Source organism: Lytechinus pictus, chromosome 1 (genome assembly GCF_037042905.1).
Source record: "Lytechinus pictus isolate F3 Inbred chromosome 1, Lp3.0, whole genome shotgun sequence".
Taxonomy (NCBI): domain Eukaryota; kingdom Metazoa; phylum Echinodermata; class Echinoidea; order Temnopleuroida; family Toxopneustidae; genus Lytechinus; species Lytechinus pictus.
The window spans coordinates 4,996,957-5,023,785 of NC_087245.1; the positions used below are offsets into that span (position 1 = coordinate 4,996,957).

The window sequence follows — 26,829 nt, forward strand, 5'->3', positions numbered from 1 at the left end:
AGAGATGCAACATGTGTATATCAGCATTTTGCCAAGCATTTCCTTTTTGTGTGGGAAGTGCTATCAAATGCATACATGATTGTGGGTGCGTCGTGGTCTAGTGGTTCAGACTTGCCTTTCAAACAGGGTCGTGGGTTCGAATCCTAGCCATGGCGTGTTTTCCTTCAGCAAGAAATTTATCCACACTGTGCTGCACTCAACCCAGGTGAGGTAAATGGGTACCGGCAGGAAGTAATTCCTCAAAAAGCTGTGCGCACCAGAATCGGTAGACTAGCTTAGCCGGGGTAATATAGGAGCGCCTTGAGCACCTAGCAAGGTGGATACGTGCGCTATACAAATCTTATATTATTTATTATTATTATTATAAATGAAATACAGGCATGTCCAATACAACTGGGCCTGTTGCATTGCATGGAATCCTTGATTTACATTGGTTGGTGATCAGCGTTACCATGGTAGCTATCATTGGTTGGCAAAATTACCATAATGGTAACTTTTATGCAACGGGACCCTTTAGTACTATAGCTACTATGCCACCACAAAATGAATATTGCTCAAAAGTAAACATTTTTAATATCTTTAAAGATTGACATAAAACACACACTTCAGGTACTGAGATTTGAAAAAAATAATGTAATGCAATTTGATATCAAATATTCATATCATGTAAACCTACTAATACCTCTATAATAACATGACTTTACAATGAAACATAATCACATAACAAGTACATATTTGTGCTTACTTGACAATTGAATATTAACTTGAATACATAGAGCATAAGGCATATTAGTCAAGGTGAAATGAGCCAACTCTATTTGATAGATCAGACAGATTTCTACTTCGACAAATTCAAAATACGTGATTGAGATGTTTCCTGGCCATATTTCATAAAGCTTGTTATCAATAACGAGCTGAAAACTAAGAGAAATTAATGATTTTGATAGGCTATGAAGCAATGCTGCTATGGTAACAAAAATTGATAACAGCTTGTCATTTATAAGATCTTGTATAAAAAAAAGGCCTGATTACCCTTAACTATATGGGTTGAAACTATCCCTCTTCAACTTCATAGTGTAAAAATGAAAGACATTAAATAAATTACAAAATTGACAAAAATAAATGAAGGCATTTAAAACAGAATCCATTACATATTCACAAAAACATGAAGTAACAACTAACTACATATTGCTAAAGCATATGTATTAATTTTGAGAAGCATATGTATTAATTTTGAGAAGCATGTATATTGCCTCATAAACATATTCTATTACAGAATTCCATGATTGTCTCACATTTGTGTTTGAAATAACACTATCATAAACATCTGTTTCATCACAGATTACACACACATTCACATAGGATTATCAATTTTTATGACCTAAATTGTTGAAAAATATTAATACTACAAAAATCTACTTATATAATATAATAATTTTGCCTCCGACGAAGATTCTGCTAGGATCGAAAGCTTAGGCCCCTTTTTGACTTTATAATTTACTCCATTGGCTCTCTTTTATTAGATAAGCAGTTTTCAGCAGCTTCTTTTTGCCAATATAATAAGTATGCTAATTATAAGGAAATCATTGAATGTTTTCAGTTTATATGAGAAGAATTTCTCCAATCAATGTCAAATTCGTATTTGGTTTCTTTGTTTGTACATTTACAAAAAAATTGTACTCAACTTTAAATTGTTATGGTTTTGTTCTGGAAATAAAGATAGAAAGCAATTGTCCATGTTCAAGCTGAATTAAGCTAAAAATGTGACTGAATTATAGCTAGGGTCTTGTTTAAAGCATGGGATGCAGCATAATGTCACTCAATAGGAAGACATAATTATGAGTGCAGGTATTGCATTTAAAATACATTAAAGGGATGGTCCGGGCTGAAAATATTTATATCTTAATACATAGAGTAGAATTCACTGAGCAAAATGCCGAAAATTTCATCAAAATCGGATAACAAACAATAAAGTTATTGAAGTTTAAAGTTTAGCAATATTTTGTGAAAACAGTCGTCATGAATATTCATTAGGTGGGCTGACGATGTCACATCCCCACTTTCCATTTTCTTATGTTATTACATAAATCATAATTCTTTTCATTATTTCATACTTGTGTGAATAATATGTCTCCCTTATAATGAAATAAGTTGCAGCAATAAATATTTAAAAACTTTTTCTTATTTGTTATCCGATTTTGATGAAATTTTCGGCATTTTGCTCAGTGCATTCTACTCTATTTTTTGAGCTATAAATACTTTCAGCCCGGACCATCCCTTTAAGTACAATCCAATAAGTACAGGAAGGTACAATTCAATCTATTGAATTTAATATGTACTGATAAGGGCCTATCGGACATTTTCAGATAATATAAAATACAATCACAAACTAAGCAATATTATAATCATATTATCTAAACTGAAAAAAAGTATTTAAGCAGTGATCCTTTAACTGCAAATCCCAGTCACAAAATCAATTTGATGCACTGGAAACCTCCTAAACTGGTGTATTAGTGTTCATCATTTATTCAATTGGAGATAAAATCCAATGACCCGAATCTACTGTCTCACTAATACACACATTATTCATAGTAGTTGAAAGGTCAACAGATACTGTCATTTCTTAATGTATTTTTGCCAATAACTCCCTAATATGTTTCTCTAATTTTCTATTTTTAATAAATCATGGTGAAACTTCACTTTAATTTCCTTCATAGAATGCTGGATAAAGTGATTATCACACTGTAGTCTTTACAGCAGTAAACAACACATATTTTCATACCGTTGAAATACTGTTATCTCCATGTCACATACATCATTTTCAGCCGAGGAAGAAAACAAACAAATTTCATGGCTGCTACACAGACTCGCATCGATCCATCCCTAGATGGCGCTTCAATCGGTGAAACCTCTCCTTGACATAATCATAGAACTCATAGTCCAATTTCATCCTATCTTTCATGATCTCCACTGTTTTGGTAGTGGGCATCTTCTTGAAAGCTGTCTTAGACACTGAAGAAAACTGCGCTGTGAAAACAAAGAAATTAAAACATTAAGTAATGTGTCAAGTTCATGAATAACTTTGACTTGTTTTGTTTTTTGTTTTATGATAAAAATAATAGGATAGAATTTGAGTTAATCCTACAATTTGGGTGCCCTTCTGGTGATTTTTCAACTCATCATTGTAGAGATGTTGTGGCTGAGAGGATAAGTCTCCAGACGTTGAACCATAAGGTCTGGGGTTCAAATCCTAACGCAGCACGCGCATCCTTTGGAAAGGCGTTTATCTGCAGTTGCCACTCTCCACCCAGGTGTGGTGAATAGGTACCGGGTAGAAAGAAATTCCTTGAATACTTGAGCACCTGAAAAGAGTAGCCGTGCTAAAGCTGGGATAATAGTATGCTGCCCTTGGCTTAGAAACAGTGTATTAAGTGCTGTAAAAATGTTGCAAATTATTATTCAAAATATTACCTTCGGCCTCGTAAAAATAAAAGAAAAAGAGAAAAGAAGACATGAATATTACTAAAGAGAGATGGCTCTTAGTCATATAGCTCATCTTTGGGACATCTTACCCCCTCTTAAAATACACTAAAGTGGCCAGCCACTGAATATCAATAAACAAATTCTTTTTGTAACATCATATCATCCACTGGTTCCCTTTTTTTTACAATCCAGCTCAAATAACAATTAATCGGAAACTCGGAAAACAGTGAAAAGACCAAAACCAACAATTTATTATTCTTCTTCTACTTATCGTACCGTACACTTAAGTTGAAAAAACATTGCATTTGGACCAATATCAACTTCCCTTGATCTTTTTTTTTCTTATGTACCAATGAATCAGGATAAATACAAAAAGAAATGTTGAAGGTGGAGGCATAGAAAGTAAATCTACATGAATCAAAACCAGATGAATCACTGAACCATCAAATAAATTCACAACATACTCTGCAGTCACTTACCTTTGTTTGACTGGTACTCATGCATGGCACCTTTGAACATTGAGGGCAGCAGACGTTCTAAGACACGAAGTGAGCTTTCATACTCCTCAACGATACCAACGACCAGGAATTTGTCAAGGTTATGCTTTGCTTGCTCTAAGGCATACTCTGGTGAGGTTCTAGGTAGGATAATGGATATAACATGACAAATTATGCTTCCACAGATCAAATAATACACCAAAGAATAAAAAATATTAAAAACAACATAAACGCAACAAAATTCCATCCTACATAAACTCCTCAAAAAAAAATTGGAAATCTGACTTTGATCGATAATCCCTCTTCGGTTTTAGAAAATATCAATAGGTAATTAATATCAATGAATAGAGCATTTATTTCTCTTTAAGATGATACCCTACATGATATGATTATGGTTCACATGGAGGTGCAGTGCCTTGAAATGTGGGGCAAGGTCAAAATTCAAAAGCTGCAAAATGGCACAATATTGAAAGTCACTGTTCTTTTTTCCGTGGTGATGAGTGAGTTTCTCAGCGGTTTTGTTTTTACTTTGACCGATAATTCCTCATCAGTTTTAGTAAATATCAATGTGTAATTATTATCAATGAATAGATCATTTAATTTTCTTTAAAATGATACCCAATATGATATGATTATCATTCACATGGAGGTGCAGTGCCTTGAAATGTAGGCAAGGTCAAAATTCAAAAGTTGCAAAATGACGCAATATTGAAAGTCACTGTTCTTTTTCCGTGGTGATGAGTGAGTTTTTCAGTAATTTCTTTAAATTGTTTTCATGCACCTTAACATCAACATTAACATGGAATCAAACACACCTCTGCACAAGCAAAAACATAACGAACATGCATGGGTATTTAAAACAACGACACAAACCACGTTATCTCACATAACCATCACTACAGAAGCAGGGGCTTGGTTTAAATGGATTTTCATCTCTACTGACACAGACAAAAGAACCATGTTCTGTATTGACTACCTTTATGACTATTTCTGCTCGTTTTTGCAGCTTTTCGATTAAGACCTCATCCAACACTTTTGAATCCTGCTCTTTTCGTGATGGCATGATCATAACAAGCATGGTATCATCTTAAAGAGAATTAAATTATCTTTTGAATGATATGAAATATGCATTGTGCAATATTGGGAGGTGGGAGAAAGGAATGGTCAAACTCAGATTTCCAAACCCTTTTTGCTCGTTTTGCAGCTTTTCAATTCAGACCTCATCCAACACATTTGAATCCTGCTCTTTTCGTGATGACATGATCATAAAAAGCATGGTATCATTTTAAATAGAATTAAATTATCTTTCGAATGATGTAAAATATGCATTGTTTAAAATTCGGAGTAGGGAGAAATTAATGGCCAAACACAGATTTCCAAACTTTTTTTGAGAGGTTTATACATCACATTAATGCAAGATACCCAACTAAGAATAGGCATGATGTTCCAATTATTACATCACTGCACAACTGGCTTGAATTAAACCGATATATACTCTGCATGAGTGCAACAAGTCATTTATCATTAATATAAAATTAACAAAACAAGACGTCTTTAATAACTCGGTCACATTCGCTCTACGGTGGCCGTATGGCGAATAAAAAACAGCCGTTTTATCCATTTTTATTCAAACCACCTATATGTAGCTGGTACAAAAAATGTTAAAACGGCTGTTTTCGACTCGCCGTACGGTCGCCGTAGAGCAAATGTGACCAGGTATAAACTCCTTACCATTCATCAAGCTACCTGTCAGAAAGTTCTTGAATAAACTTTTACTTACATGCATTTTCTCTCATAGCCACAGAAGGTCCTGATATTGATGTTAACGTAGTACAATGAAGTGCAGCTTAGTCGGCCATTCTCAACACACTCGTCATAGGTCTGAAATGAGAAAACAAAGTCAATGAAAGATGTTGACCAATTGAACGTGGTGGTCACTGTATGAAGACAATGGGCATTACGGAATTCAGCAGTCAATAGACCGATTTTGACTGAATTCAATAAGAACATTCCTTTCTTTGCACAAAACCACCACATATGATGATTGTCAGAATATACTTTTTAATATTTAATGGAAGAATATGCCTTCTTTCAACATTTTTTTTGCACAGTAAAACTGAAGGGCAATTTCATTAACCCTTAAAGTACTGGGAAGGGGGGGCCATGATGCCCCTCAACGCTTTGCGCGATATTCCCGAAACGCAAAATGATAGAGCCGCAAAATTTTATGACTTTTTTCTTTTCTTTGAAGTCTTGTGCAACTTTTGAGACTAAATTCATGATGTATGAGTATAGTGTTGCGATGCCACGTGACTTTTTATAATACAATGTGTACAAAGTCTATGGGAGATGAAATTCATAAAAGGGCGATTATTTTTCATTCTAATCGGTCTGCTTAATTAATTTAGTTTTTAAATGGTCTGTAATAATTTCCATTGAAAAAAACAATGAAAAATAAAAGATGAAAAAACAAAGAAATATAAGAAATTCTAGAAGCAAAGAAATACATAAGGAAAACTTTGGCTTTCGCAGTTTATCTTTGTGGAAATCTTGAAATAAGATTACAAAGATGACATCTAAGGAAAAAAAAAATGAAAATTTGAAGATAAAATTGGATGTTAAATATGCAAATAATGTTTTTCATGAATAATTTTGCATATTAATAGCTCAGTCCTTTTAGGATTAAGCATTTACCTCAAATTCCCCTATATGTTGGATCTTCCTGAAATGACTGCCTCTATTTTCTCGTTCATATGCTCTCATATTATAATGGGTGGAGCAGTTCATGAATTGAAGTTAAAAAGGTGAAATTTAGGGGTAGATGTACAAATAGACCAATTTTATTGAATCACCCTAAGATGATATTAGCCTTGGGAGATAACAACTTCAAGCCCAACTTAGCTCTCAATGAAAAACACTTTTAGAATGCATGTTTCAAATTTGAGGAAGCTGAAAGAGCTACATTTTATAACATCAGTAGAGTGAAGCACTAGAAAGTCTACATGTATGTTATGAGCAGGTTTTCACCTCATTAACTGCTGTTACACCCTCCTTGGCAATCATCTCATGAAGTTTATTTGCATCCATATCACTGTCACCAAACCGCATGAAATAGTACCAGGATATGTGGCGGGCTAGTGGGTCTCGAAGCATGCTCACATAGATAGGCATCACCGCTGGGCTAAACAACAAAACAAAGTATCATTAACATTCTCTCAAATTATGCTAATATAATGGAGTGAAATCATTTATATTCATACCATGACTAACTACTGTTCAGTCATTAAGAAAAACTGAAAACTATTCAAAAAGATATTTATCATGCCATTCACACTTAAAAAAAACAAACATGAAACTAGAATTTTAATTCGTCATGAGGACGAATTAGGTGATCTGTCTCTGCTTTCATGATCAGGAAGACAATCAGCATGTTTATTGAGATCTATATGATCATCATGATGAAAACTGAACTTCTCTTACGAAAAGAACGTGTTGAATACTCTTGAAAAAGAGGGAAATGAAAAAGTTGTGTAAAAAAGTGTAGGTCATACACATATTGTACAGGAACATTGTACATTAAAAGGGATTTTAATATCTTTTATTGTCCAATGTTTATTTTATATACATTGTAATGGTCATAAAGGACCATTTGTGATATGTTGAAAAGAAAAACAAAGAATTTTTTTTTCTCATGTTCACCCCTGCCCCCTGGGCTCGAACCCTGGACCCTAAGGACGCAAGTCTCATGCCTTACCCATTGAGCTACACACTTCCCATAGACTTTACACATAAGCAAAACAAGAGGATCTCAAATCCAATTTTGCAAGTGAAATACGGGCATGATCCCGGCATCTGATCGGAAAATGGAGACCACACTTCCGATAGCTTACAATCTCAGCTACAACATACTCCAAGCTCAGAGAAAACCAACAAACAAAAATGGAGATATGGCTCGCGAAATAGAGGAATGTAAAATCCAGTTTTGAGAAAAAGTCATTTCCCATAGAGATTGCACACAAAATGAGCGAAAATGACATATCTCTATAACTTGCCATTTTTCAGGATGATTCGTTCCTTTAAATGTAAATATAGCCATCAAATTAGAAAGAGTATGTCCTCAGCTACAACATATTGAAATCTGAGCAAAAATTGGCCAATATTTATGGAGTTAGAGTCAAATATGCATAATTATGATGACGTCATAAGTAGCAAAATGGGAATTTTGTGTTCCGACGCCATTTTGATGACGTCATGATAAAATTTCGGGTCAAATGTGACATGAAATCATATCTCCCATTCATACTCTATTAATATATGAAAAAAAAATTGGGGGTCAATGGACTTCCTGAAGAGCTATAATGAATTTTGTATAGGCATGTTTTTGCACATATATTGTCTATGGTAAGTGCGCGCGCACGTGCTGTAAACTTTGATGGAGGCTAATTCCGTTATTACTTGTCGTAGAAGGTTGATCAAGGTATCAAATTGTTCAGAATTATATTATCGGTGCATTGATATTTAAAAAAATGGCAATCCTATGTTGCATAGTGCCGTTACGCGCGAGAACGCGCGCGTAACCGTGCGCGCGCGCAAATTTTTGAAATGCTTAAAATGGCCTGATTCATACTCAAAAAGTGATTTTGAGCATTTTAAAATTTTGACGCGCGCGTACGAGCACGTTGTGACCTTTACATGACCTTTGATGACATGGACAGTTGACCCTTGACCTGAAGATAATGTGATGTAAATATGATTAATTTTTGATAATTGATAATGAAGATATGATTGATTATGTGATTTTACAAAATGGCGTCTAGATGACGTCATGATGACCTTTTGACCTTGAACTTGTTTCATCCACATAACATGGTAAGTCCCCATAACTGATGATACTTTGAAGGAAATTGAAGATGTAGATTTTGAGATTTTATGGTAACAAGAAAAGGGTGGAAAAATAAAAATTAAGAAATAAATAAATAAATAATAAATAAAAAAGAAAATTTGTACGAAATTAATAGTTGATCTATCGATTGACAGATCACCTAATTACAAGTTCAAAATAATGATTTGTAGATACATGAAATGCATTTACTAATCAACACAATCTAAAACATTCTTAACAGTCATCAATAAATGAAATGAAAATCTAATAATATAAGAACAATTCATGAAACCCTCATCAATGTAGAAATCAAAAGGAAATCTTCAACATTATTTTCCCCATATCATTGTCTGTTCAGGTGCTTATGGGCATTTTCACGGTAACTGACATTACACGGCACAATGTTTTCACACCTTTCATTGTGTGTATCTCTAAAACAACAAATGATGGGAGTTTGCTTTTGATAGAGTTAATAAAGTGAACCTTGCTGTATACTCTGATACTAAGTTTTCCTATGAAAACATTTTTTTACGCATCAGCAAGCAAAAATGTGTCGGTAACTGACATTACGCAAAAGGACATGCAATTTCAGGGTGTCCATTAAAATTGAAATATCTCATGTCCCTGAGTAGATAGAGTAATAATTTGAATATGTAAATATACCTCCGTTACTAGGTTAAGATGTGTCAAAATATTAAAAAATTTGTTTTTGTCTTTTGGGGACTATGATAATTTTTCAACAACCATGCTGGTAACTGACATTACGGTAACTGACATTACACTTAATTTGCCATAGAGATAACACATGGAAGTCAAATGTGTGGAATCATTGCATTGTATCTTCTGTGCAGGGCTTCACATGAAAGTGAGCTTGATGTGGAAGTATACCCAAGTTTTTAGGAACATTTCAATGAAAAACTTTTTCTTTTTCTCAATTCCTTTCTTTGATTTGAACAATTTTATCATTACTTGTCGGTAACTGACAATACACATTAACATTTACCAGTGCTATATGATTTTCAAAGGCATAATTTTCTTGGTACATGTACTTATATGTAAGGCTTTTTAAAATCATAAAAGTTTCATAATACTTCACATTTTTAATTATCAAAAGATAAGAAATGTATGTTTTACTTACTCGGGGGGGGGGGGGGGGGTCATAGCAGCTACATGTTTTCATGTAGTATTTTGATATTGCATTGACTGTACACATGGATTTTTCTGACTATACACCCATAATATATTCATCAGTTTTATATTGACTTTTTAAACCTATTCCTTCTCCAACCTCCCCCTCCCCTCAAAAAAGGCAAAAATGAATAAGGGTTTCCTCCCCTAGGCTACATGTACCCCTCCCCCGAATCTCATGCAGCCATGTAGTTTTATTGATTTCTATTCTGGTCAGTGCAAGCAATGCTTGTTCATATCTGTCGGATTTCAATTCTCTTCATAATTTGTTTAATCATTTTCTTTGCTAATTTCTTTTATAAGCTGTCAACAAAAAATAAACTATTTGTAAATTAGAAAAAAACACACCAGTTTTAGTAGATCCATGCAACATTGATCAGAACTGTCAAATTTCACTTTTCATCTATACTTGTAAACCAAAAACAAAATTGTATCACACATCCACACTACTAACAGGTATAAAAACCAGGAATTCACTTTTAGCGAGGCAATGCTCAAAAGAATCCTAGAAACTAAAAAAGGGGACCCTGAAAATCCCCTTCATCACAATGTTAAGCTTTAAAAATGTTGCAGATTTAGGCAATAGGTTGGGAAAAGTACCCCCTACCCCCCCCCCCCCCCGAAAACCAAACAAAAAATTGTCTGATACAAACAATTATTTACTTGGTAAGTGCATGTACAAAACAATTTCATAGTAATTTTTTTTTGCACGATGGGAATGCAACTTCCTTCATAATTTCATATAGTATTCCTTGTGAACTATACCTTTTAAAAGTCAATAGCAAGCTCCTTCTGGTGTGACTTGACTTAAATAACAAGTATACAATATTTCTTCACCATAAAATTGACCACATATTTGCATTTCAATATTGGTAACCAACGTTTTATCATGGTAACTGACATTACATCTCGGTAACTGACATTACATTTTCCACTTGGTAACTGACATTACATATATTTAATGGTACCCTATGGCTTCATTGTTAATTGGTAATCTTTAATTTTGGTATAGAAGGGAGGGGTGTTACCTAGAGAGGAAATCTACCAAGTTTCATATAATATATCCTCTTTTCCAGGAAATGAATAAAAAAGTTCATGTTTTCGGTAACTGACATTACATACCATATCACATACTTCATCAATGTTTTTTTATCAGATGAATGAATTACTGGTGTTTCTTTCTGTGGGATTTTAAAAAGTGTTATAATAGCAAGCTAAATCACAGGCGAAACCATCATGATCAAACCTGTTCTTTAAAAATCTGTCAAAACAAAATATGTATCAATATACTATTTTCAACACTAATTTGTATCCATACTTTGGCAGCCATTTTGAAATAAAAAATGGCTGCCAGAGTTGGAGAAAAAAATTTGTCTCAGAAACTTCAGGTCTTGTTTTATTAAAAAACATAAAGCATTTTACATGAATATCAACTTGATTTTTTTGCCTCTGTGTCCATCTGTGGTGAAAATGCCCTTATGTAAATGACTTAAATAAATGCACCACAAAAAAGGCATGACTCTTTAATAAAAAGATTCAAAGCAAAATAATAAGGTTGAACTATTTTTTTTTCTTCTTCACATTGACTAAAAACTAATGTGTGAATATGAATGATATCTTATAAAAAACATTCAATGACATTTGAACATTTTTTCCTCAACAAAGTGGACGGGTTTACCAATCTCAAATTAAAGAGTGCTGGATGTCGGAAATTCTACTTAAAACTGAGCTTATCGACTTGTGTAGGATTATAATTTGACAGTATCAGGATAGGTGTGAGTAGGTCCAGCCATACAATAGATAATAAACAACTACTGCACTTTTGCATTTAATAGAAATAAAATCTGAGAAAAAAATAAAAATATAACTTATATAAGTGACAATTTTCCCTTTGATGTGTGCATACTCATCCATGGCTAGACGAATCAATTTAATTTTACACAGTAAGTACTTTGGTGTAGGTACATTACTAATCATTTTTCTAAAATATTTTCAAAGGAAATTTACATCATTTTGATTTACATGTAAGGGGAACTTACTTGTGTGTTATGTTTCATTTGCGACAAATATCACTTGCTACGATTGAATACCATATCGAACAGTAGGGAACATTAAAGGAATGTCATACATACATGTACAATACTTGAGGAATTAAACAATCATTGCCTCTTACAAGTATGACCTGATCAAAGTATAATTCTTCATCCTTGACATTATTTCAACAAGATATTGACTTCCTACATGTTGGTCAGTCCGACCTCTTTCATCCGGACACGTTGGGACCAGCACCAATCCGGATAAGGGATTTATCCGGATCTGGGAGACTTCATGTTAAATACAGGCCTATCCCCAACGGTAGCTACACGTAATCTATTGTAGTGGGCGCACACAGACAGTATTTCACTGCTGTCAGTGCAAATCATTGCCGTTCTTTTACGGAAATGAACTTGTTTGCCATAACTCTTGGATAATTTACCTGCTGAAATGATTGAGATATATACTGTACATCGAGCATACCTTGACAGAACGAGAATGACTCTATGAAACTGACATTGAACAAGGCAAAAGCGATTTTGTGTCTCGCCCACTTATGAAAATAACCAGAAATATCATGATTTGCGAGGGCACGCAACAGAATTGTATCGAAACTTCATTGTGAAAATGACTGGGATGGAATAACACTTGTCATAAGAGCCTTGCACGTAAACTTTAATGTTGACCTGTAAATAACCTTTGACCTAACCATGTGACCTACATCTGCAGCATAACATGCAGGTCCTCCAAGTCCATCTACCATCCAAGTTTGGTTGAAAAGTGACTTTAATACGGTTGCGGAGTTAGGTGTCATAAGAGAGTCTTGCATGTAAACTTTAATGTTGACCTGAAAATGACCTTTGACCTTACCATGTGACCTCCGACTGCAGCATAACATGCAGGTCCTCCAAGTCCATCTACCATCCAAGTTTGGTTGAAAAGTGACTTACGGTTGCGGAGTTAGGTGTCATAAGAGAGTCTTGCATGTAAATTTTAACGTTGACCTGAAAATGACCTTTGACCTTTTGTGACCTCCGACTGCAGCATAACAAGCAGGTCCCCCAAGTCCATCTACCATCCAAGTTTGGTTGAAAAGCGACTTGTTGTGGAGTTATGTGTCATAAGGTTTGTGACGGACGGACGACATTTGGATCCCTAAGTCTCGCCTTCACCTCTGGTGGGGGAGACAAAAATGATCACAGCGGGCATCGCAGCTTCGCAGAGTCAGCCAATGTTACTTTGACTGTAGGCTCAAACATGATAGATGGCGCTGCCCATAATGCAAGATGAAGCTTGAATGCGCGAGACATGTGCTGATGTTTTTTACCAGAAATAAAGAAAAGAAAGAGAACGTGATAAAATGGTTGCGCTGTGCCCTGATTTACTGGAAATTGGAAAATTATCTTGTTTAAAGTACTTTTGGTGATTTGGATAAGATATTTTCATAACAAATAATCTGGTTGTAGGTAGACTACATTGGAAAATTTATGGAATCAAAGTGAGTTTGCGGAGTAATTTTAGATTGAACTCTCATTTCCTCACGGGCTAGATTGAAAAAATCGGCAAGTGTGTGTCCGGATAATACAGAGATCCGGATAAGAAGAGGCCGGATAAGAGAGGTCGGACTGTAATTATATTCAACTTAAATCTATGTGTATAAAGGTGATTCCAATGTGTGCTTTAAAGCTTTATGTGAATGCTTGCTGGCAAATGTACACATAACATGCAGGCAGACTAAACATGGTAAAGAGCTACCAGGATAATATAACAATAGGTTTCATGTTTTGAAACATAATACTCTGGTTTTCATTCAAAGCAATACTCACACTTGTGACAAACAAAATATGATAAATGCTTCAACTATTTTATTCATTTATTTGTTTTTGTTTATAGCTCTTGCTTTTTGCTTTGTATTATATTCTAAAAAAAATATAACCTTTCTAATTCAAAAATATGTTGACATTGATAATCACGGTGTCTTACAAAAAGTTTTATGTTTTGACTATAAATTATTTGATGATAACTAGAGCAAGGTTGACTGCAGGTAGACAGAGAACAGGATTTTCAAAACAGGATATTCACAGCAAAGAGTGCACGGATTCAGAAAATAAGATATTTGACAGTAAAGATTACTCACTCTGTGAAGTCTATGAAACGTACATGTCCATGAAATAATGCACCTTCAGGCACCGAATGCAGCTTTTCAGTCATAAGATTAATCTGTCCATTACAAAAATACAGAATTAAGTTATTCTTTTACTGATAGACCCAGTACCTAGCTACATGTATGCTATCATGAGTGTCAAGATATATATTTAACACTCTTCAATATATTGGAATCATAGCAAAATCTATAAAAGTCAATTACAAGTAAAGATTACATGAAAAAAATAGAGGACATAATTATATTGAAACACATAATATAGGTGATTTATTAAACAATGGATCTTGTTAGGAGTGTGACCTTTTGACTTTAAAAAATGTATTAGCTACAAGCTGAAGTCAGGGCATTATAGGCAAAACCCCCCAAATCATTGATTCGCACAAGACTATCTTGAAAAGCTCATAAAAGCTCTTGTTTTTAAATTGAGAAAAAGAACCAAAGAGCATAAAAGAGCTTAAAATGAAAGATGCTATAACTTATTATTGGATTATCCATTGGCACACAATATAATTTAATGCTGAATACAATTTTTGTTAACAAATTTTTGTTGGCCTTGTTAGAATCTGATCATGTCCTATCAAGTCCCAAATGCACACACTGATGTTAGTAGTTTAACATCAGCTAAAATTTCTACAATATCAATCTTTCATAATCAAGACAAAAGGGAATATTCCTCATTTTCTTGGTTGTTTCAACTATGTAAATATGTAAACTGTGCAATATTTTAGCAACTCTGGGGAATTTTTTTTTACATGGATAAAATGTTAACAATGGCGAAACGGTTCTTCTTTTGGTGGTTGTTTGAGCAATGTTTATACGTTGTGGCTCAGCGCTTAGGGTGATACTGCAAACTCTTCAAAAGTCACTCTTCAATATATAACCCAGCATGATGTATTTCAAATCTTCATAAGTTGAGTTTCTTACCATCTTGTCCTCTTCACTATTTTCAAGAAGGTAAGGCAAGTCATTGATTACACTGATGTTGTTTATTTCCTTTAAGATCCAAGATGTCCATACAAACGTTCTACTCCCACACTTTGGAACACTAATGTATACAACATTGCTGGTCTGAAAAGGAAAATGTAAAAATGGATAGGGGATGATAATACAGAGGAATTGTTACAAATTTGAAATCGATTTATGTATCATTCTTTCAAACATTCAGGATAATCATGCTATAATGATCATCATAATGTATTGGGTGTGTATACATCAAAATGAATATAGAATTTAAACAATTCACAAGAATTTTTATTTTGATTGGCTTAGAAGCAGGTAAAATATACTGTCAGACAAAACACCTAACAATTTTTTTTATGTAATGGTCGCTAGACCTTGCATTTTACTCATTGATTATTTATCATCAGGAAGAACATCACAATAGTTATGACCTTTGTTACATATTCACTAGCTAAATTCAAGCCACTGTGTTCAATCGTATAAGTCATATTTCAACTGAATTGGTGTTTAAGGTTTCCTTACCATTACCTTGGAATGATATAAGTAGCCTACCTTTTTCTCCACTAGATTTCCATAAGCTGTGTTGTTGATTGAAGCTAAAAATTCAGGATCCTCAGGGCAGTTGTTATAATACTCTGAAAATAAAATCAATAAAATGGTAACAAGCTTGAGAAATATAATGAATCTAGATTAAGTGTTTGGACTTGGTACAAAAGATACATGATGCATGATGTCTTTGAATGTGTCTGATAAACAATGAGACCCAAAACCTGATAACCCAGAGTCAAACCATGGTGCTAATACAGACACCACTGTATAAATGTAGACCTACACATTAAAATGATGAATACATAACAAATGCATGTTGGCTTATGTTGATGCCTTTGACCTTTATCATGTAAACTTGTAAAGATCAACACCAAATAACATGTATAGAAACCCATCATAGAGTTATTTCTTTCTGGCATGACAGGTGTAACTTAATTCTACACAACCCTCCAGCTGTAGGTGCAACACTCAAATCAAGTGCATTGCTATCTTTATGCAGAAGTATACCTGGAATGCATAAAAAATTGAGAGGAAATGAAATTTGCCTTCTCTCAAATAGAAAGATATGGCAAGATCCTGATGTGGTGCTCATTTTTAGTTCAGAACTACAATTTATGGCTATTAAAAAGCTTGTGTAAAAAGTTTGCAAACAGATGACTGATTCTGGGAGTCCTTGTATATAAATGATCATTAGAAATTTGGATAGGTATTTAGCAATTTTCAATTGCTCCCCTACAAACAGGCCACATGTGTTCATGAACAATACATAATTTTCCAGTTAGGCTACTAGTTGACTACCTATTAGCTTTGAAACTTTTTGCAATTTCTTTTCTATTCTTTATCATAGGTTCCACTGTTGTACATCTTCACCTTCACAAAACACATTACTATTCTACATCTTTCAGCCTATTGATAGTTTGGTTTTAGATTTTAGATATGGTCCTGAGCAATATGCTTTCTATAATCAAGACATGGTCCCTTTACAGAGGATTTGGAGGTAGCTAGGTAAATAGAACACAGTGAAGTAAACAAAACTCATTGACAGACACACTCATCAGTGTCAGTAAACATATGATCTTTTGAAGTGCACTGGGGCATTAACTTAGCTTTCTTTGTCCTTGCCTGAAGATTGCTAAGGCTTTATTATCATGCAAAAAGCTATATTTGTCAGCAAGAATTGATTATGCACATTAGTACTGTAAAAATGAGTACGCCAGTGCTCATTCACTTCGTGGCTGATCCATCACACAGTTCTCTACATGTATGAGCTGTACAAACTTTCAATCCATATGCTAATATCTGACTTGTATGCACCTTAAACCCCTTTAATCACATTATATTGCATACCAAGCATGTTATGATAGAAATATGATGTCATGAGCTTACATCTTGTTAAAAAAAAAATTCCATAATGAGCTAATACACAAACATTCAATGAACACACTTTTTCTCCAAAAATTTTGTCTTAACAAATATGTTGCTGCTCTTTCTTGTATGGTGTCTAAACATCACTATCACTGATTTTAGAATAGTTATACTCAACAGGCTATCAAAATCAAGTCAGAACTGTCGCACCCTAGGACATTAGCACACACGCTCTCATTATTGACAGTGTTTTAATCTGAACTAACCTTTGGTGTTGGTCAAGATATGTTGACTTTGAGAAAGAGCCTGTCTGATCCTAGTACCTGTCCTTGTATCCATCCAATCATAATGTTCCTCATGGATAATAAAAAGGAAATAGGCACCACTTATGAGAGAGAATCCCACCAGCATCCAAGCACATATCCTAGCTTTACGCATCTTACTGAGATGGTCAGTGGTGTCACTGCATAATGTGGGCAAGAACAAAGAAAAAGGGGATGATGGCTGTAGTACAAGAAAATATGACTCTTATTCTCAGTTCTCTTAGTAAGTTTGGTTTGGTCTGGTTAAGCTAGGAGAGCTGGGCTTAACTTTTATGTTGCAGGGCACGTGCCACATCCACAGCTGACCTAAAAAAAGGCATGTAAGGAAGAGTGATAATAAGCAGCTGATCCATAGTGTTTTGATTCATTATTTTTTTCTACCTTTCAAGGACATAACAATTTTTCACATTTTCCAATCGTATGATAGGGAGAGAAAGATTTTGAATTCCACATTTTTCATATAAATTTGAAAAAATAGAATATGCTCAAGATCTAAAGACCAAGGCTTTTGGTCTAACCTGAATGAAGTATAAGGAAGTCTTTGTTGTGTGTAGTATAAATTATTATATCAAATTCTTCAAATGACTTCCATGAGCCTTAAAACCCTTGTATTGGACAGGCTGGAAATACAAGTTTTCATTTTTATGGAAATTAACTTAGACACGAATTGATGGGACCAAACTTCAAGATGGGGTAAAAGTGAATGCAATTGATTTATTTTGTTTGAGATGGTGAACTCTGAGAAAAAAAACTGTTTTACTACGAATAGTGTTAACCATGATATAGTTCATTTTCTTTGCCAACATCAGGCTTATATCACTTTTCCCTATTTGTTTTTCTGACCTTCTCCCTCCATTCAAGATGTGTGCACTGTGCCTGGCAGCTCAAGCCGCTGTTCACATCCTGTACTCACCAAGTGCTCCCTGTCAGACTGCCTGCAAAGCTAGCTGGCAGCAAACAGATGAACATTTTCACAAGTTATAAACTTTTTAAAAATTTTACTGTTATGCTTTATGTGATGTGATGAGGAATATACAGGTGGAAGGGAAATAAAAGAATACAATGACTCATTCTTTGAACAGGGTATTTATTCATACTGACAAAAATTCTTGCTTAGGCTGTTGGCCCATGGGACAAGGGTAGCCTACTATCTTAAGTTCCTTTGATGTGGATAGTTCTAGCAGGATCCTCAAGCCGATTCATGGTATAATTTCAATTCTAAATCTAAAGTAAAAACTTACGGACATTTGACCCCGCAAGTCTTCATCATGTTCACTGGGTCCATGATCTTGAACTCTACCGCTTCTCGAGTTGTAGACACCAGATGGCCTGGTGAGCACTGGAATGGTACAACCATGGAGCTACTACTGTGTTAGCTCCATGGTTCAATCAATCATTACATGATTAGTGTCTAACAAACACTTATTTTCAGGTCAGAATAGTTGAGTGCACTATTAAATCTACTTGTGTTTGCCTCATTGGTTTTCTTTTAGGACTACGATAGAAGTCTAGGCAGCCTCCCAAGCAATAATGGAATTTTAGTATAACGTTAGATCTAACTTTATTCCCCACTCCACCGTCTTGTGCACGGTATCATCCCCCTGAAATTCCAGTCTGTCTGAAATTCCAGTCTGTGCCTTGATGTCAGGAAGCTGCCACTCGTTAGACCTTCATCCATATAATCGTGGTAAGTGCTTAATTTCTATTTTAACTATTTATTATTACAATTATTTAGACCATACTTCACGCTACTACCGTGGGTATGGGGAATTACACGGTAAGCCCCTGGGCTCCGGACCGCTGCGCGGGCCGGAGCTCCCTGGGTTAAGTGGAGTGGAGCCTGCACGAACTTCGCTCGCTCGAGGTAACCCCGGTCCCGGAGCTGAGGCAGACTTGACAGTGTTTATACCGTACGCACCCACCTGCGTGGGTGGGAGCAAATTTCCCTGCTAACTGCACTCTCATTTTCATCTTTAACATTGCAATTTTGAAAAGGTGCAAATTAGAATACCTAAGCTAAGGGGTACCATTCTAAACAACTAACCTTACTCGTAATCTTACCTTCAAACGGCTTCACAATGCAGTGGTATTAGGTTCGTGATAATGGTCAGCGGCGCAGCACTTTCGATCTGATCCTTAATTCCATCCACAATTACAACGCAACACATCGACTGTATGCGGTACTTGCATCTATGGGCAGCCAAAAGGGCCAAAATTAACCATCTCAAAACTAAAGAAATTTTCAGAAATACATGTAGTATCTCAGAAATGAATGCAGTCTCTCAGAAAAAAATTGCCGTTTCTTAGAAATAAATTACCTTCCTCATAAGTAAAATGGTATATCAGAAAGGGCGACCTCCGAGACTTAATTTATGCAAGCGTATTCTGGAGAGTGTTTGACCAAGCTCCTGACCTTTTACTCGGCAAACTTGCAAAGTGTTTCCAAATTTATGAGATTGATGGTCCATATTTGGCAGGATCTTGGATTGGATGGAGCCACGTGGCTGAGGGTTTCCGCCCTTTTCTTTATGTGAGCGTGTGTGTGTGTCGTATGCAGGATGGGGGCAAAGATATTTGTGTTTGTACGGGGATAAGCTTTGGGGATAAGGTTCTAATTTGCGTGTGTACGAGTGAAGGGAGAGTGAGAGGGAGAGAGAGAGAGAGGGAGTGAGAGTTAGAGAAGAGGGGGGGGGGGGAGAGGGAATTGATCCTTCAGCTGTTTGTCCTCATTCTAGTCCGATTTCTTTATTTTGGCTTCTGTTCTCCTTTTCTTTAGGGCGGTATTTTTTGTTTTTGTTTCTATCTCGGCGCTTCCCTCTTGAAAACTTTTAGATAATTATAATCTTATATCTGCCTTTTTTTATTGTAACGTTTCATGATTTTATACTTTTTCATCATTTGTAAATATTGTGATTGTTATGATTTATTTTAATAAAAACTTAAATTAAAAAAAAAGATTAAAAAAAAAAGAAATTTAACATTCAGAAATGAATATATTACCTTGGACGAATAGTACAGAATAGTCAGAAGTAAAAGTATTTAACCAGAAATGGATATAATTGAGAAATAAAAGACAACTCAGAAATAAATCTTGTCGATCATAGATAAAAGATATCAGAAATATTAGACTCATTCAGAAAAAAATATCGTAACTGAAATAGCAGTATATTTCAGAAATGAATGTCATCGACGTTCAGAAATAGATAATCTCGCAAATAAAACAATTTCAAAAACTAAGAAAACACTAGAAATAAAGATAACTACAGAAATAAAAGCAACCACAGAAATAGAGACAACCGCAGAATCATAAGTTTACGCGGAATTAAAACAATATTTCTTGGAAATAAACAAAATTACAGATTTGCATGCTTTTGCAGGAATATGTTATCACAAAAATAAACGAAACTACTGAAAATGAGTCTAAGGCGAAAAAATGTTTGTTCTCAAAAATAAAAGTTGGAACTCGCAAATTAATGTTCGTTCTCAAAAATAAAAGTTGGAACTCGCATTTACATTGACAATTGGAATGCCGGGCGTAGCTGGAAAAAGAACGTTATTTATTGTTCGGTGCATGCTGCATTGCGATGCGGTCCATGCGCGGCATGCATGCTATGCATAATGGTCGTCCAAGACCAAGCACAAAATAATTTGACCAGCAACCCGTCCAACATTCGAACAATTCGGTAGTACACATGTCGTCGTGGCCTCCCAGATAGCAAAGTATCTGGGGCCCATATGGGAATCATGTGGGCCTACTGGGGCCCATATGTACCATGTAAAACCCATATGTGGCCCATATGGTTTGTCCCACCTAGAACCCAGATAATAAAAACCATATGGGCCCCATGTGGTATCTATATGGGCGATGTGGTCTTATTTCAGGGTCGACCGAGCCCAGATAGAAACATATAAAACCCATATGGGGCCTATATGGGTTTTCCCACCTAGAACCCACATAATAAAACCATATGGGCCCCATGTGGTATCTATATGGGCGAAGTGGCATAATTATGGATCGACTGAGCCCAGATAGAAACATATACAACCCATATGGGGCCTATAAGGGTTTTCCCACCTAGAACCCACATAATAAAACCATATGGGCCCCATGTGGTATCTATATGGGCGAAGTGGCATAATTATGGATCGCCTGAGCCCATATAGGAACATATAAAACCCATATGGGGCCCATATGGGTTTTCCCACCTAGAACCCACATAATAAAACCATATGGGCCCCATGTGGTATCTATATGGGCGAAGTGGCATAATTATGGATCGACTGAGCCCAGATAGAAACATATAAAGCCCATATGGGGCCTATATGGGTTTTCCCACCTAGAACCCACATAATAAAACAATATGGGCCCCATGTGGTACCTATATGGGCGAAGTGGCATAATTATGGATCGCCTGAGCCCATATAGGAACATATAAAACCCATATGGGGCCCATATTGGTTTTCCCACCTAGAACCCACATAATAAAACCATATGGGCCCCATGTGGTATCTATATGGGCGAAGTGGCATAATTATGGATCGACTGAGCCCAGATAGAAACATATAAAACCCATATGGGTTTTCCCACCTAGAACCCACATAATAAAACCATATGGGCCCCATGTGGTATCTATATGGGCGAAGTGGCATATTTCTGGGTCGACTGAGCCCAGATAGAAAAATATAAAACCCATTTGGGGCCCATATGGGTCCTCCCACGAATCCATATAATAAAACCATATGGGCCCCATGTTGTTTCCATATGGGCGGTGTGGCTTATCGCCTGATCCCAGATAGAGACATATCTAACCCATATGGGGCCTATATTGGTCTTCCCACCTAAAACCTACGAAGTAAAACCATATGGGCCCCACTTTGTATGTATATGGGATCGCTTGAGCCCAGAAAGAAACGTATCAAACCCATATGGGCCCTATATATTGGTCCTACCTGAAACCAAAAAATAAGTAAACCATATGGGTCCCATGCGCCATCTATAGGGGCGATGATGTTTATCGCCTGAGCCCAGATAGAGACATATCAAACCCATATGGGGCCCATATGGGTCCTCCCACGAACCCACACTATAAAACCATATGGGCCCCATGTGGTATCTATATGGGCGATGTGTCTCATCGCCTGAGCCCAGATAGAAACATATCAAACCCATATTGGCCCCATCTGGGTTCTACCTAGAACCCATGAAATAAAACCATATAGACTCCATGTGGTATCTACATGGGCGGTGTGGCTTATCGCCTAAGCCAAGATTGAGACATATTAAACCCATACGGGGCCAAATGAATCCTCCAAACTACAATCCACATAAAATAGTAGAACTAATAATTGGCCATATGCAGTATCTCTGTAGGCGATGTGGTCTGATATAAATCTATTAATCTACTGATAGACACATAATAAATCCATAGGTAGCACACACATGTGTGTATCGAATGGGTCTGTATGTATACATTGGCGATACAGGGGCCGAAGGGACCGCCCCCCACCCCCATATTGGTGGTCTAAAAATCAGGGGGGAAAGGAAAAAGAGAGGAAAACAAAAAGGAGAGGAAATGGAAAAAAATAAGAGTGGACAGGAGAAGAGAAAAGATAAAGTGGGAGAGAGAGAGACCGGGCTTTGCATGTAACCGAAATGAAATGGCGCTTTATAAATGCCCAACTATTATTATTATTATTACATTAAAGAAAAAGACGAGGGGGGGGGGGGGGCTGGGAACAATATAGGACGTTACATCGTGGAAAAATCTGCTCACGCTAATTCGCACTCGCCTTTTTTAGATATTGTGCAGGGGAATGGTTAACTCATCACTTCACGGGGAATTATTTCATAAAAAGAAGAAAAACTATCAAAATGTGTGTATGTTTTGTTTAATTTTTTTTTTTTTTTTTTTTTTTTTTTTTGGGGGGGGGGGGGGGTAAATCACTATATTAGGAGGATTTCAAAACAAAATAACACGGTTGGTAAAAAAAAATGTTTTGAAGAACATTGAAATTACAAATCAAATCAAATAATATCAATTTATTCAAATAAAATCCACAATTTAGGATTGTCATCAAATATTATAAATAATGAACGTGGCAAAACAGAGATATATATATATATAAACAAGTAAATATAAGCAATCGCCAAAATATGTGTCCATTCGAAAAGAAAATACATTATTAAACATTTTGCTAAACTCTTACTGATTTCAAGATATTACAATTAAGTCATTACAACACGTCCATGGCGTCATCTATTAACACGAATGTATCGTAGTCCGTCATTATAATTACTCATATTATTTAGTTACATAAATTTTACTTATATCGTAATCATTACTTTTATTTGCATGATGTTCAAGAAGTAACCTGATTAGCTCAGTTCTCTAAATGACGGCACTATTGTATAGGCCTATTATCATAATTTTTCTCGTTGCGGGTTAAGGATGGGCGCGAGTATTGATTTCTAGTTGTTTTTGACGCCCTTGTTCAGTCATAAATTTACTATTGCTAATTCTTATCTATAAATTATTCCTAACTTATAGATTATCAATGTCTAGTTATAAATATTTCTCTATGTAGGGCCTACGTTTAAGGTCTTTATATACGTTCTCAGTTTACTACAATAATTCTCTTCCAGTATCTATCTTCCTGAAACTGTACCCACTGATTTAACTTGATGTCGTTTAGAAAATGTATTTAGGTTTTCCCAAATATGAGAATAACCTATATCTTTCATAAATAATTCTAGCTTTTGACAAAATCCGTTCTTTATTTTCATGTTTGATTGATAAATGTTAATTAGTATGTTAGCCTTTGCATTTGTTACTTGACACTAAAATCCGATCATGTATTTTAAAGCTCGACATAGATAGTAATCAAGGTATATTTCACATTGTTGGTAAATCTCGAAGGGGTAAAAAAGGGGTGACCCGACAATTGCTCCGCCGACATCTGCTCCGCCGACAATTGCTACGCAAAATAAGACAATTGCTCCGCCGACAATTGCTCCGGACAATTGCTCCGCCGACAGTTGCTCCGTCGACACTTGCTCCGGCGATATGTGCTCCATCGACACTTGCTCCGCCGATATTTGCTCCGCCGATATTTGCTCCGCCGACATGTGCTCCGCCGACATCTGCTCCGCCGAAAATTGCTCCGCCGACAATTGCTCCGCCGATAATTGCTCCGCCGACATCTGCTCCGATTATACGACAATTGCTCCGCGACAATTGCTCCGCCGAAATTTGCTCCGCTGAAAATTGCTCCGATTATACGACAATTGCTCCGCGACAATTGCTCCGCCGATATTTGCTCCGCCGACATCTGCTCCAATTATACGACAATTTCATGAACATCTTATTTCTCCAAGTTGGTTAAATGATAAGAAATTCATCCTGATACAAATTGTTTTGTCGTTGTTTTGTTCTTGTTATTCGTTAATGTTTTATTTATTTCATTCTCCCTCTATCATCACAGCTTTCTGCTTAAAAAACAAAACAAATTGTTCTCCCTGCCGCTGCCACTTGACAAATTGTAACGGAGAAGGGGAATGACACACTCCCCATTGAAATTGTGAATCTGGATTTTTGTTCATATATTATTATCATTGGTTTCACTCCGGTCTTGAGCGGGGAGAGAATTTTTTTTTTTTTTTTTTTTTGGGGGGGGGGGTGCTGGACACAATATCTCTTCTGCTTTCCAGCAACTTATACACCATACATTCGCGCGGGCTCTCTCTCTCTCTCTCTTTCTCGTTTTGTTCTTTCACTTTGTTTATTTTTTTTGGTGACCGCTTGATTTATTGTATATTTATCAGTATTATAATTATTAATATATTTATCAATAATTTTTATTTACGTCTTCGGCCATATCTACCCTTGCACTTTTTTTCCTTCAATTTGTTTCAAACGAAAGTATGATCATCACTGGCGTACAGATGGGGGAGGGGCGTGCTAGGGGTCACGGATAACCCCATTCTCCCTACCAATGAAAAAAAAAAAGAATAAAGGAAAGGAAAATAAATGTCATCCTTGTCTCGCCCCCTCCATTTTTTGTTGTTGGCTCATTACGCTACTGGTGAGTTACTATAAAACTAGACTTCGGTTGTATTTTTGTTCTATTCTGTGCAATAGCGACAATATAAATATATTATAATAAATGAATATATGTATGTATCTCTCTCATTACGTCTAAACAAATAATGTTATTTTTAAAAGACAATAATATATATACCAGCAATAATATAGTTACAAATTCATGAAACCCAATACGCATCTCACTGAATTTATAATGCGAGCACAAAGCACGAGCTGTTATTGACATGGAAAGGGGACATTTATACGCCTTTTTTTAATTGTAAACATGAAGCATATCTCGGGGGGGGGGGGATATCTCGTAAAAGAAATGAGAGCATGATGCGTTAATTGAATATTTTTGATATATTTACCAGAGTTACAATTCTATACATTTATTTTTCTTTGTGTTATTTCTTTCGACAAACTGTAATTGAAGTATTGAAGAGTATATAGGCTGTTATGCCTGCTGATCATGATAGAATGTGGATTATTTTGCTGATTCATTAGATCTTAACATGTGTTCTTTAAATTTGGTAATTTGGGTACATGTTAGAAACACAGGCATTGTGCATTCAGATGCACATTGTGGAAATGAGATGTATACTGTGTCCATAGTTGCGAGTGTGTGAAAATGAAGGTGTTTGCAGTCATTAAGGTGTAGTTTTGGTTGGAAAACGTTAATAAAACTGTCGAGAACGTACAGTCTTCATGATTTCATTTATCTCATGTTCTGATCAGTAAATCAAATTAAAAAAATGATAATGACAAGAACTTGTTAAGTTTATCCTTCTATTTCAATCCCATGAATAAACAGAAATCGCGATATTCAGAAATAATAAGTCATACACCTCCTTTTTTCCTCAAGCTCTCACTCACTCCCCTTCTTTCTCTCTCTCTCTCTCTTTCCCTCCATAACCCTTTCCACAATCATGTTTGTTTGATTTCCGCATAAGCAAAACGACGACGACAATGATAATGATGGTGATGATGATGGTGATGATGATGAAGATGCTGATAATGATGCTGATGATGATAATGGTGGTACAATGATAATGATAATAAGTACATGAACACACGTTTTCTTCTCATATAGTTCATTCTTGGAAAATACATAGGCGGCCATATACACATGAAGGTATATCATTTATAGAAGAAAATCTTGTTTGATTGATATTTTTTATTTTTTTAAACTACGTGTAAAATTATATCCCCCATCAACAACAAATTGTTACTTACATTATAACATCATAATGAATATAATTCGACTATTGGCGGACCATATTTAGATTTAGATTAAGATTTA

General features: G+C 35.6%; 1 protein-coding gene across 5 annotated transcripts; it reads right to left on the reverse strand.

The window, feature by feature from the left end:
- Positions 1 to 545: 545 nt before the first annotated feature.
- On the reverse strand, positions 546 to 19,599 carry LOC129256256 (uronyl 2-sulfotransferase-like). Of its 5 annotated transcripts, none has more exons than XM_064109896.1 (10): positions 19,507 to 19,570; positions 18,687 to 18,784; positions 17,389 to 17,585; positions 15,761 to 15,843; positions 15,173 to 15,316; positions 14,222 to 14,304; positions 7,008 to 7,161; positions 5,761 to 5,861; positions 3,963 to 4,120; positions 2,762 to 3,027 (listed from the first exon to the last, which is right to left on the reverse strand). In XM_064109896.1, exons 2-10 carry the CDS (start codon positions 18,728 to 18,730, stop codon positions 2,858 to 2,860), a joined length of 1,134 nt encoding a protein of 377 aa, XP_063965966.1. In that variant the 5' UTR covers positions 18,731 to 18,784; positions 19,507 to 19,570; the 3' UTR covers positions 2,762 to 2,857. The 5 variants fall into 5 exon arrangements, with proteins under 5 accessions (XP_054750482.2, XP_063966142.1, XP_063966053.1 ...); XM_064110027.1 differs by having other exon boundaries at positions 2,914 to 3,022; positions 19,507 to 19,572; XM_054894507.2 differs by lacking the exon at positions 18,687 to 18,784 and having other exon boundaries at positions 546 to 3,027; positions 19,507 to 19,599.
- Between the last annotated feature and the right edge of the window lie 7,230 nt (positions 19,600 to 26,829).

Bases quoted from the DNA above. Each gene is read 5' to 3' on its own strand.
- LOC129256256 (XM_064109896.1), bottom strand. From the start codon at position 18,730: ATGGACCCAGTGAACATGATGAAGACTTGCGGGGTCAAATGTCC. The intron at 17,586-18,686 runs GTAAGTTTTTAC...CACATTATGCAG, and splicing joins ACTTGCGGGGTCAAATGTCC to TGACACCACTGACCATCTCA. The intron at 7,162-14,221 runs GTGAGTAATCTT...TTTGTTGTTTAG, and splicing joins CGTTTCATAGACTTCACAGA to CCCAGCGGTGATGCCTATCT.